Genomic DNA, 11,135 nt, shown 5'->3' with positions numbered 1-11,135 from the left:
ACCCTCCGTGCTTGGGGCGGCAAAATGTCTAGAGCCACCCCTGGGCCTTCCCCATCTATGGCTCTAGCATGGCATCCCGGGGTGCTGGCTGTTAGTTCATGGAGAATCCCAGAGCCCAGGCCACTCCTTTGTCACCTGTGCAAGTGACGGTCAGGGTCCCCCTTTCTTCTGCGCCTGGAGATCCTGGACACACGGCTGGTCCCTGTGCTCCATCCGGGAGTCAGGGACCAGGAATCCTGCCTGCAGGGGAGCAAAGAGGGGAAGTTTTGGTTTGATAAATGACCATTAAACCCTTCAAAACTTCCCGAGGAGCTGGCTGCGTTGGGGGGACTCTGCTGGGCTCAGCTCCACAGACCTCCCCCCCGCTGCCCGAGAGTGTCTCTGGTGCCAGATGCAGTTCGGGGAACCCGGAATCCCCCGATCCCCTCCTCCCTGCAGCCCCTTCCTCCAGACAGCGATTTCCTGCCCTCTGCTGCCGTTTTTCTCCCTCTCCCTGAGCGTCCGGCTCACCGCCCGGCCAGGCCACCCCCTTGGCCCTCAGCAGGGACTCACCGCTGGCAGGCACGGGGACAGGGGAAGCTGGCTTGGGCGGGACCCAGGTGTCCAGAGGCTGGGACAGGAAGGTCCCTGCGCTATTACAGCCTACGCCAGCACTGTCTCCGCTCTGGAAAGCTGGGGTTGAATTTCTCTATTATATTAACACTAAACTCTCCAGTCTGCAGGAAATTATTTTTCTCAAGTTCCTGTTATCCCTGTTTCCTCAAGGAGCCAGAGAACAATTCAGTTACTTGCCTGAGGCATCTGGGCCATTGAACCCAGGAGTCCTGACGCCAGCCCCGCCCCCGCTGTAATTAACTAGCCTGCACTCTTCTCCCACAGGGTGGGCTGCAACCCAGGAGCCCTGGCGCCCAACCCCCTGCTCTGTCCACTAGATGCCACTCAGCTCCCAGAAATGAGATCAGAACCCAGCAGTGCTGAGCTTTAGCCAATGTCATGTGGGCGCCCCACTTTCTCTTCACATTAGGTGGAAACGCCCCCTTTGAAGTGAAGCCTGTTAAATGAGAGGCTCCCAGAACATGAGTTATTCATGGGTCACCCGGATAGCGCCAGGAGTGTCGCAGGCACAGGAGCAAGGCAGGTACATACAGGGGAGAAGATAGCAGGGGCTGCGGGTCGGGAGTGAGGGGCACCGGCAGGGGGAGCCCAGGGCTGGCAAGGTCGGGAGTGAGGTGCAGGGCGCTTTCATTCCCGGCTCTAACAGGATTGGCTTCGGATTACACGTGACGCCTGCAGAGGGGAAATGATCTCAGGCAAGATGGATCCCCCGAGCTCCTTGCAGGAGCCTGGTTCCCAGCCGGGGGGCGGAGGCAGCCGGGTCCCCCGGGGCTCCCCGGACCTACCGCTGCCGGATCCCCGCGAGCGGCAGGACTTGGGTACGGCGGGTCAGGGTCAGCGGCAGCGGCAGCAGGACTGAAATCTGGAGTTGCTGGGGCTACAGAGCTGGGCTCTGTGTGTGTGGCTGGACCAGACTCCGCGAGTGTTTGTGTCTCGTGCCCCACGCGAGCCCCCGAGGCTGCCAGCGGGGTTCACACGCCCCAGATCCTGGGGGAGCAGTAGAGAGATGGCTCCGTGGGGCTGGGAGCTGTGCCCAGGGGGCTGGCGAGCCCAGCAGCTGCCCATGTGCCCCAGGATTAGCATGACCCCACCAGGGCCCTCTGGGGGCCGTACACACATCCCCGTGGGGCTGTGCCCTGGCCTCTGACCTCTCTGCCTCCCCCCCACCCACAGATCGGCCTGCCCTGGGCGAGGAGGGGAGCGGCCCGACACAGGAGCTAGTGGTCGCTGCGGCAGGCTACCAGGTGAGATGCGCAGCGGGATGTGCTATCGGAGAGTGATCACTGCACCTGCCCCCTGGATCTCGCTGCACACACTCCCCCTTTGGGCTCTCCCAGGGGTGCCCCTCGCTGCCCTCTCTCTGATCCAGCGCTGGGGGCCGTGGCTGGAGCAGCAGGTGCTGAGTGGGGTCCCTTCTGGTTCCAGGTGCCGGTGGGGTTCGAGGAGGTGGCTGTGTATTTCTCCAGGGAGGAGTGGGGGCTCCTGGACGAAGGGCAGAGGCAGCTCTACAGGGACGTCATGCAGGAGAATTACCAGACTCTGATCTCGCTGGGTGAGGTGCCGCTGCCCCTTGGGGATCAGGAGCTGATGTAGCAGGGAGCCCTGGACAGCTTTGGCTCAGGGCTCTTCCCTGGCCCTGTAGATTCCTGTGGGATTGTCCCCTGCCCCAAACCCCACAGGAGAGACTATCACCTCCACAGCCCCTCACTGGAAGGAGATTCACAAGGGGTGGTTTAATCCCCTCCCCCAGGGGTCTCCAGGGCACAGGTGGCTGCATTTCCTTGCTCTGGTTCACACACGCACTGAATCCCTCTATCCCCCGACCCCAAGGCAGCTCCACACTTAGCAGGGGTTCTGCTCTCTCTGCAGGGCTAGGAACGGCCCAGCGACTCCCTGAGCCAGTCACCCCCTCACTCTGTGTTGAGATCCCTGACTCCCTTACAAGGAGCACATCCCATTCCCCCAGGCGTCACCCTGCCCCAAGGGTCCCTGTGAACATATCCCCCCAGCAGAGAACAGGATTGGGGTTAAAACTAGGGCAAGTTCTCTACACCGAGCCCTCCAGGGAGACTTCACCAAGTGCCACCTCTCCTGCTTCCTTCCCCCAAGCAGGATTCCTCGTCCCTGTCCTGGCTGTGATCCCCTGGATGGAGCGAGGGGAAGAGCCGAGGGTCCTGGATATCCAGGGCTCCCAGGAAAGGGAGAACCTGATGGTCATTTGTACAGGTAAGAAAGGAGTGATAGTGGCCCAGAAATCCTGCACCTGAACTAACAGCCAGCACCCCGGGGTGCCATGCTAGAGCCATAGATGGGGAAGGCCAGAAGGGGCTGCTCTAATCAGCTAATCTGACGTCCTGCCAAACAGGCTGGAGAACTGCAGCCCAAACCCATAGGGCTGGTGTCCGTGAGCCACAAAGCTGGGGGAGCCTTGAAATGGCAAACTTGGCATCAAATACTGTAGGTTAGTTTGGCAATTTACAGGAGTTAAGTGGTCCCAGCAGAGGTACCTGGAGCCCTCCACAGTCTGGACTTGCTCAATGTCATCTCCAGCAGGTTCCTGTCCTCGTGTCAAATGTCACTCCTAGCTCTCACCCACCCTTCCTGACCCCCTGGGTAGAACCCTGCCCTCCCCCAGCCATTCTCTGAGGGCTCAGCTGGGCCACTGGGGCAGAACTAGCTTCTCTGCTCTCCTCTGGGGAAGGGTTTGAGGGGGATTCGTTTCCTGCTCTTCAGATTTTCTGCTCCCTTTTGTGCCCCCTCTCTCCCTGGCACAGGGGATGAGCCCTGCCTGGATTCTCCCTCTCTCCCCAGTAGGTGCTGGGATGGAGAAGGATAATCCCAAGCAGGAGGGGCCTGCAGGAAGGGAGCCTCATGTGATGTCCCGTAGTGCTGAGCAGGGAGAGGCCAGCAGGGCTGGATGGCAGCAGGAGACAGAGGTGATATCTCCGGATGAGACGGACATCAGGGTGGTGACAGCGCACAGTGACGCCCAGGCTGAGGTGCGGCCTTACAGCTGCTCGGACTGCGGGAAGAGCTTCAGCCAGAGCTCCCACCTGGTCCAGCACCAGCGCACTCACACGGGCCAGAAGCCCTACAAGTGCACTGAATGCGGGAAGAGTTTTGTCCTCAGATACAACCTCATCGATCACCAGCGCATCCATACCGGAGAGCGCCCCTACAAGTGCAGCCAGTGTGGAAAGGGCTTCATCCGGAGTTCCCACCTCTTCCAGCACCAGCGCATCCACACGGGTGAGCGACCCTACCAGTGCACCAAGTGTGGGAAAAGTTTCAAATGCAGCTACACCCTGGTGAAGCATTACCACACTCACGTTGGGGAGCAGCCTTGCTTCTGCAGCGAGTGCGGGAAGAGCTTCAGCCTGGGATCCTTTGCCAAGCATGTCCGCACCCATACAGGCGAAAAGCCCTACAGCTGTGCCGAGTGTGGCGAGAGCTTCATAAGCAGTTCCAACTTGATCCAACATCGGCGCATCCACACTGGGGAGAAACCCTACAGCTGTGGCCACTGTGGGAAAAGCTTCAGCCAAAGCGCCAACCTCATCAAGCACCGGCGCATCCACACCGGAGAGAGACCCTACAGCTGCCCCGAGTGCAGCAAGACCTTCAGTCAGAGCTCATCACTCATGCGGCACAGGCGGATCCACCGCAGAGACCAGCCTTACGAGTGCATCGAGTGTGGGAAGCGCTTTCGCTGCAATTCATCTCTGATGAACCACCAGCGCATCCACACCGGGGAGCGGCCCTACAAGTGCCCCGAGTGTGGGAAGGGTTTCATCAATAGGTCCAGACTCACCAACCACCGGCGCACCCACACTGGAGAGCGGCCCTACAAATGCACCGACTGCGGGAAAGGCTTTGGAGACAGCTCCGCGCTCATGAAGCACCAGAGGACACACACCAAGTAGACACCCGGCAGATGGAGAATGGGGCACTGGTGGCTCTCAAGAGGGTGAAATTGACATGTCCTGGGGAACAGGGGCCACTACAGAGGAGAACATTGATATGCCTTCTGGGGGAGCTGGGAGGGACAAGGGCACCTTTAGAGAGAGTAAATTGGCTTCCTCTCTTCCCACCCCCTTTGCTCAGCAAGATGTACTAATTCATCTCGGAAGCCTTGGCTCCTATCCCCAATGCATGCCAGTGCCCTAGAAACCTCCCCCTTCCCCTCTTTCCAGTGGATCAAGGTTCTGATGGCCTCTGCAAAGATCCCAAAATGGCAGGAAAAGCTAAGGTAACTTGTCTAGCATTGATTTGTAGAGAGGAAGTAAGCAAACATAGTGTGATATGGTGATTAGGGCTGGGAGTTAGGACTCCTGGGTTCAATCCTTAGAGAGGGGAATGGGGTCTAGGGCTGGTATCAGAGGGGGCTGGGAGAATCAGGGCTCCTGGGTTCCAGCCCCAGCTCTGTCACTTAGCGTCTCTGTGCCTCTCTTTGTACAATGGGAATAATGATACCAGGCTTTTTTCGACTGTGTTTTGAGATTCCTAGATGAAAAGTGCTTATTATTCTTTGTGGTGAGTAATTCTCTAAGCCAGAAGTGGCTCTTTCTTGACCTGCTTTCTTCACGCTCTGGGTTAGCTGTAGAGCTTAGATCTCTAGGTCTTTTCTTAGGCCCCATCTACACGATGCGTGAAATTCGATTTTAGATACGCAATTTCAGCTACGGGAATAGCGTAGCTGAAATGGAATATCTAAAATCGAGTTACTCACCCGTCTTCACCGCGCCGAATCGATGTGCGCGGCTCGCAAAGTCGAATCCGGAACTCCGTTTGTTTTGGTGGAGTTCCGGAATCGATGTAAGCGCGCTCTGGGTTCGATATATCCCCGTCTAGACGAGACGCGATATATCGAACCCAGAGCTTTCGATTTTAACGCGCCGAAATGGCGCGTCGTATAGACGTGGCTTTAGTCTGGTTTGCAGTAATTAAGCTCCACGGTTGATGTCTCATTTCTCTCAACCAATCAGGAGAAGAAATTTAAGGAGATTCTGGAAAGGGAAATAAAACTGGGGATTGTGCCCTTCAATTTTGCTACTTTATGATGCACAAAAGAAACCCTGGGGAAGGGGTGGAGGGAATCAACTTGCTTGGGACTTGTACGTTAGACATTTGGGAGTTGTATCACTTGGAAGTCTCTTGGGAAGACTGGAGAATTGGGTCTGATCAGTTAAACCTGATTGAACGTGGAGAATGGCTTTACAACATAAATTAAGGCTAGGAGTTTTCAGTAGCAATCTTGGAGGGAGTCCATTGTGTGGGATATCTTGGAGGCCTAATTTTCAGGTGGAAGTGCTCAGCATTGTCTCAAAATTGGGCCCCCTTAACCATTAACAGTTGGGCACTGACCGTCACCATTGAAAGTTTTGACACAAATTTTAACAATGAGGATTTTTCTCCAATATGCTCCTTGGATAACTGAATTAGATACGTGTCAACAAAGTTAGCCTATCAGATTCTTTGCCTGTGGTAATATTTATATAACTCAAATGCCTATATCATGGCGTCATGGAATGCTCTGCTCACCATTGGGGCACCTGCCTGTGGCCGCAGTTGGGGAATAGCTCAGCCAGTCTCTCACCCCTTCCTGAATGTGCTCACTCCATCTCTCTTTTCGGGACTCAGTGGCTCCCTCTTTGTGGCTTAGCCCTTTGGCCAGGTCACTGTAGTTTTCCCCTTCCGGGGGGGTTTGTGTACCCTCCTCTCTCTGTACTAGTCACCCCAGGCAGTCTTCCAGTTCGCTGCCCATCAATGGAGCCATTTCCCCAGTGGCTGGTAGGAGAATCCAGGCCTGGCCTCTTCCAGCCCAGGGACCCTACATCCAGTGGCTAAGGCCTGCTGTGTCCCACACATCACTGCTGTTTCCCTGGTCTGCTTCCTACGTTGTCTCTGTCCAGCTTCCTCTCCATCCTCCTCCAGGTTTGCCTTTCCCTCTGGGCCAAGCTCCCTGCTCTCCCAAGCCCCACAGAGTGACTACAGACCTCCCTGCAGCCCCTTTCTGCCCTCAGCTACCTGGCTTTCTACAAGCCCTTCCTACTCCTGTCCAGGTGAGTGTCATCCTTTAATTAGTCCTCTCTGCTCCCTGGCTCCCCTCAGGGTACAGCCTTGGTGATTAATTGGTCCAACTAGCCATGTCAAGCCCTTCAGAGGTGGTGTGGGGTGAATGCGCCCATCAGATGTGGGTTTACAGGGTCTGTGCTACATCCCGGCCTTTAAACAGTCTCCTGGAAGTAACCTTTTTAGTGTGGCAGACCCTCAGGCGGACACACAGTTCTACCAGGGGAGGCCATGCAGCCTCTCCAACTCCAGGATTGGGTCTTCAGGCTTCAGCACCCCTGTTTGCCACTGGGAGCTCCTACAGCGAGTCCGACTGAGATCAGACTTCTGCGGAGACATTCTCGTCTCAGGGAGCGATGCAGCCCATTGCGTATTAGCAGTGATGCTGAGCTCTTTCCTCCCTGCAGAGTGTTGGAGGAAGTTGCCTGCTCTTTCCAGGCCTGGCAGTAAGCGTTCTTGTTCAGTCACTGGGGCTCCCATTATGTCTTCTGGATCTTTCATTCAGGTGCGTTGATTCTTTTCTGCTCCTAAAGACACTTTGGTACCATCTCAGACAGTCCACCTGCCATTCTGCCAGCCCTCATTCTCCATTCTACTCAGTGTATAGCCATACAAAGTGCACGGGGAAACTGAGACAGACATATGGACCGTAAAAGTATTACCAACATTCCCATGTTTATCACAGCATAACAGACACTCTGGAGAAAAATCTTCTTTGTTAAAAGTTCACCAACCCTTTGCCTTGGGAGTTCTGTTAAGCTCTCGAGGCTCTTCACCTGATGGTTCATAAGGAAATAAAATAAGACCACCCATTCCTAATGGTTCTAAGGTTTAAAGAATAAACCCCAGAGCTTCCCCCTAGCCCTGTTGTATTGCTACAGGCAAAGCTGTCGTTGGAGTTTGGTGGAGTTATGCCCACAAGACAGAATTCTTTATAAAAAAATTCAACAGCCCGGTGGAACTATCAATATGTAAGTAAAGGCAGAAAAGGTGATTCGTCTGGTCTTGGAGCTGTGTAGGTTAGAGACGGGATTCAAGAAGTCAGGACTTCTGGGTTTTCTTCCCACCTCTGGTAGGGGAAAAGTGTAGAGTGGATTAGAGCAGGGGAGGCTGGGAGTTAGGATGCCTGGGCTGTATCCATGGCTCTTGGAGGGAAGTGGGTCTATTGGTTGCAGCTGAGGTGGCCATGGAAATCTAGATATCTGTGTCCTGTTCTTTGCAAAATAATGGCACTCTCTGGCCCTGTGCCAAGTGCCCTCAACAACCAAAGACTTGCCAGGCACAGATTGTGCACAGCAACTAGAAGCAGATGCTTAGGTGGGGGCAGTTTTTCAGTCTGCGGCAGGGCTGCATGGAGAATTGACTTAACACTAGGACTTTTTAGAACAAGCTTGCAGCAAGATGTGGCATGGAAAAGCTGTGATTGAAGAAAGGGGTGAGAGGGGGGAGGAGGAGAGAAAGAAAATGGCTAAGATTTTTTCCAAACTGGCTAGTTATTTTGGGGGTGCTCAGTCTGAAACTGACTTTTTTCAGAGGGTGAGCACTCAGTGCGTTCTGGGGAATCACTTTCCTTGTAAGGGGGTCTCCCCCAGTTTGAGTCCCCTAAAAACTGAGACACTGAATCACTTGCTGCTTTTGACAGTGGTGCCACTGAATCTTCAAAGTAACCAGCTAGAATCTCTGCTCTCTGCTTAGCCAGCAGGGCTGGCTCCAGGCACCAGCAAAGGAAGCAGGTGCCTGGAGCGGCCAATAGAAAGAGGCACCACATCTGTCTGTTGTTGGGGCAGTATGTCCGGTGCTGCAGTGGCGGCACTTCAGCAGCAACTCAATTGTTCCGCTTCAGTCTTCAGCAGCAATTTGGTGGCGGGCCCTTCACTCCCTATCTTCCTCTTCGGCGGCAGCTTGATTGGGTTTTCCTCCCCCCCCCCTTTTTTTTTCCCCTACCACATGGGGCAACAAAAAAGGTGGAGCCGGTTCTTTTAGCCAGGTCTTCCACCCATCCTCCATCCTCTCTTAAGTGTTTGCTCTTTTGATTCACATGGGGAAGTGTTTTCTAAAACCAAAGGAAACCCAGATTATTTTAGAGAAGTGACCACTGTTAAAATGCCCCTTTAAAGTGACTTTTTTTTTTAGCCTTGACTTTTTGTTCTGTTTTGTTTTTTCTTTTTGAGAGGAGGGTGTGCATATTTTAATTTGGGAATCTCTATAAACATGGTGGGGGGGAAGTAGAGGGATTGGCATAATTTACTCTTTGCAGGAAAGAGAGATCTTTTTCCTGCAACTTCACAGGACGTTATAATCCTGAGAGATTTCTCCCGCAGTTTCATCAGATTTTATAACACAGAGATCTTGCTCCAGTTATTTCAGTCAATGTTATGATGAGAGAGACTTAATGAAGGAAATCTACTCATGGAGGGATTGGGGTCCTTTCACTATGTAGCTTTTAAGGGAGATCTGTTTAGATTAATTCAAATATTTTTCTGTAGAGCTGATTTTAATACTTTATCCATTTTTTAAACTAGTGATACTTTTCTATCCATGTAGTGAGCTTCCTGTAGTTACATCTAAGAAGTGAAAATAAATATTTGGATCTAAAAGATGGGGTTTGTGTGTGTGTTTTTTCTTTGTGGTCTATGGAATCCAGACAATCACAGTTGTGTGGAAATAAGTCTGTGGAGGTAGGGATTCTGTGCGGGTGAACTGAGCTAAGACGGGTCACAAGAAGTGGAGGGTGGGAGTTCAGAGGCCTGTGTGAAGGATTTGAATCCCAGTGCCTGGATTGCTGCAGGGTAAGAGATGATGTGATACTGAAGAGATTCTCCAGGCTCCATTTGGTGTCCCTAGCTTGCATTTTGAATATGCGGAGGTCATTCCACCGTTAGAAGTTGCAGGTCACATGATACATCGTTGCTGAAAATAGGCCAAAAAGTCAAAAGTTCAACTGAAGGAAAAAAAAGGTAGGCTACAAGGTCGAAAGCTTGAGTTCAGCTGGGGAAAAAGCAACAACAGAAAACCACAGAAGTGGCAGAAACAGATGCAGCATAACTCTGTGGCAAACAACTCACGATCAGCATGTGTAGTAAAGATCTGCTTGCTGACAGGACAGTATAAAAGGCAGCTAGAATGGTTGGGAGAGGAATTAGGAGACCAGCCGCTAGGAAAAGGGGGTCATTGAGGTAGCCAGAATGGGGAAATTAATAGGAATCCTCGCAAAGAACAGCAGAAATTCTGGAGACACTTAATGTGGAAGCGGCTGTTACAATATGAAAGCAGAGACCAAACGGATAGGTTACCTGCTGCAAAGCTGCTTTGAAGGTTACTAAAGTATGAGGAAACTGTACCTACAGCTCCCCCCAGCAGATAGAACAGGGAGGCTGGGCACCTCTGGTTTCTCCAGTGTCAGCATATGATCCTGCGGGCTTAGTGCTTTATTTAGATCAGGATACCTGGGGAAGACCCACAATCTAAATTCCCTCTAACCTGGGGGGCCTTGCAGCCGACTGTTAAGTCCAGCGCAGGGGCTCAGGGGTACAGCGGGGAGAGACGTCGCTCCCTGCAGGCCCCAGCATGGACCTGCCATGGCAGGGAGAGACCCCCCTCCCCACAGTGGCGGTAGCGTGGACCTGCCCTGGACATGCTGCGGCTGGGGGAGAGGAGCCCCTCCCTCAGCCTGGCCCAGCCCCACTGGAGCTGCTGTGGCTGGGGAGAGGTGCCTTGCCCCAAGCTGTTGCAGCAAGAGAGGGCGACCGCAGCCCTGGGGAAGCCTGAACCCCAAACCTCTCATCCCTGGTCCCAAGCCCTGCACCCCAGTGCTCTGCCCCAGCCCTGAGCCCCCTCCCACACTCCGAACCCCTTGGCCCTATCCCCACCACATGAATGTTATGTGAGCCAATGTAAGGTGATGTGTCACACGTTACTTCCATATTGGTGCACATAACAACATTCATTCCACACACGGACATAACAAATTAGATAGGTTATTCAAGAGGTTCCCCAAAACCAGTTTTTCAGGGTCATAGGTGGAGCATTCTGTATCTCTCAGTCATGCTGGGTGCTGCTCTGGTTCCTGGAAAAGAGTAAAGGGAAACAAAGGAAATGATGGAGAGTCTTTAATATAGCTCAGTTTCTGTAACCCCTGATTGCATCAGCAGTAGAGGCAGAGTCTAGTCTTCATGACTCTGGTGGAAATCCGGAGCGGCACCCTGACATCTCAGGAGTCAGGGCTGCATTCTGGCTGTTCTTATTAGCAAATAGGCTTGAGTGTTCTCGTCGCTGTTTGTTCCTTTAAGATTTAGAGCCATGTTCAGATTGTGGATAACACACAAAGGTTTAGAACTGTATTTTTAATCCAGACTACTGCTGAGTTACTCTCAATCCTGTAACAGTGGGTTTCTCACATATAAACACAGGAATTCAAAGGACCCAATTCTGATTTCATACTAGAATAA

At 53.2% G+C, this 11,135-nt stretch overlaps 1 protein-coding gene across 3 annotated transcripts; it reads left to right on the top strand.

The window, feature by feature from the left end:
• The first annotated feature begins 1,300 nt into the window (after nt 1–1,300).
• On the top strand, nt 1,301–9,284 carry LOC116815093 (uncharacterized). Of its 3 annotated transcripts, none has more exons than XM_032763158.2 (6): nt 1,301–1,433; nt 1,789–1,859; nt 2,041–2,167; nt 2,728–2,841; nt 3,427–5,245; nt 5,544–9,284. In XM_032763158.2, exons 1-5 carry the CDS (start codon nt 1,301–1,303, stop codon nt 4,536–4,538), a joined length of 1,557 nt encoding a protein of 518 aa, XP_032619049.2. In that variant the 3' UTR covers nt 4,539–5,245; nt 5,544–9,284. The 3 variants fall into 3 exon arrangements, with proteins under 3 accessions (XP_032619049.2, XP_032619050.1, XP_032619048.1); XM_032763159.2 differs by having other exon boundaries at nt 1,311–1,433; nt 2,725–2,841; nt 3,430–5,245; XM_032763157.2 differs by having other exon boundaries at nt 1,311–1,433; nt 2,725–2,841.
• Nucleotides 9,285–11,135: the final 1,851 nt, after the last annotated feature.

Source organism: Chelonoidis abingdonii, chromosome 4 (genome assembly GCF_003597395.2).
Source record: "Chelonoidis abingdonii isolate Lonesome George chromosome 4, CheloAbing_2.0, whole genome shotgun sequence".
Classification (NCBI taxonomy): Eukaryota; Metazoa; Chordata; order Testudines; family Testudinidae; genus Chelonoidis; species Chelonoidis abingdonii.
Note: the sequence above shows the minus strand (reverse complement) of the source record. Positions and strands in the feature narration are given on the sequence as shown.

Excerpts from the sequence above, each read along its gene's own strand:
- LOC116815093 (XM_032763158.2), top strand. The coding sequence starts at position 1,301 with ATGATCTCAGGCAAGATGGATCCCCCGAGCTCCTTGCAGGAGCCTGGT. Across the intron at positions 1,860-2,040 it reads TCGCTGCGGCAGGCTACCAG|GTGCCGGTGGGGTTCGAGGA; the intron begins GTGAGATGCGCA and ends TTCTGGTTCCAG. Across the intron at positions 2,842-3,426 it reads CCTGATGGTCATTTGTACAG|TAGGTGCTGGGATGGAGAAG; the intron begins GTAAGAAAGGAG and ends CTCTCTCCCCAG.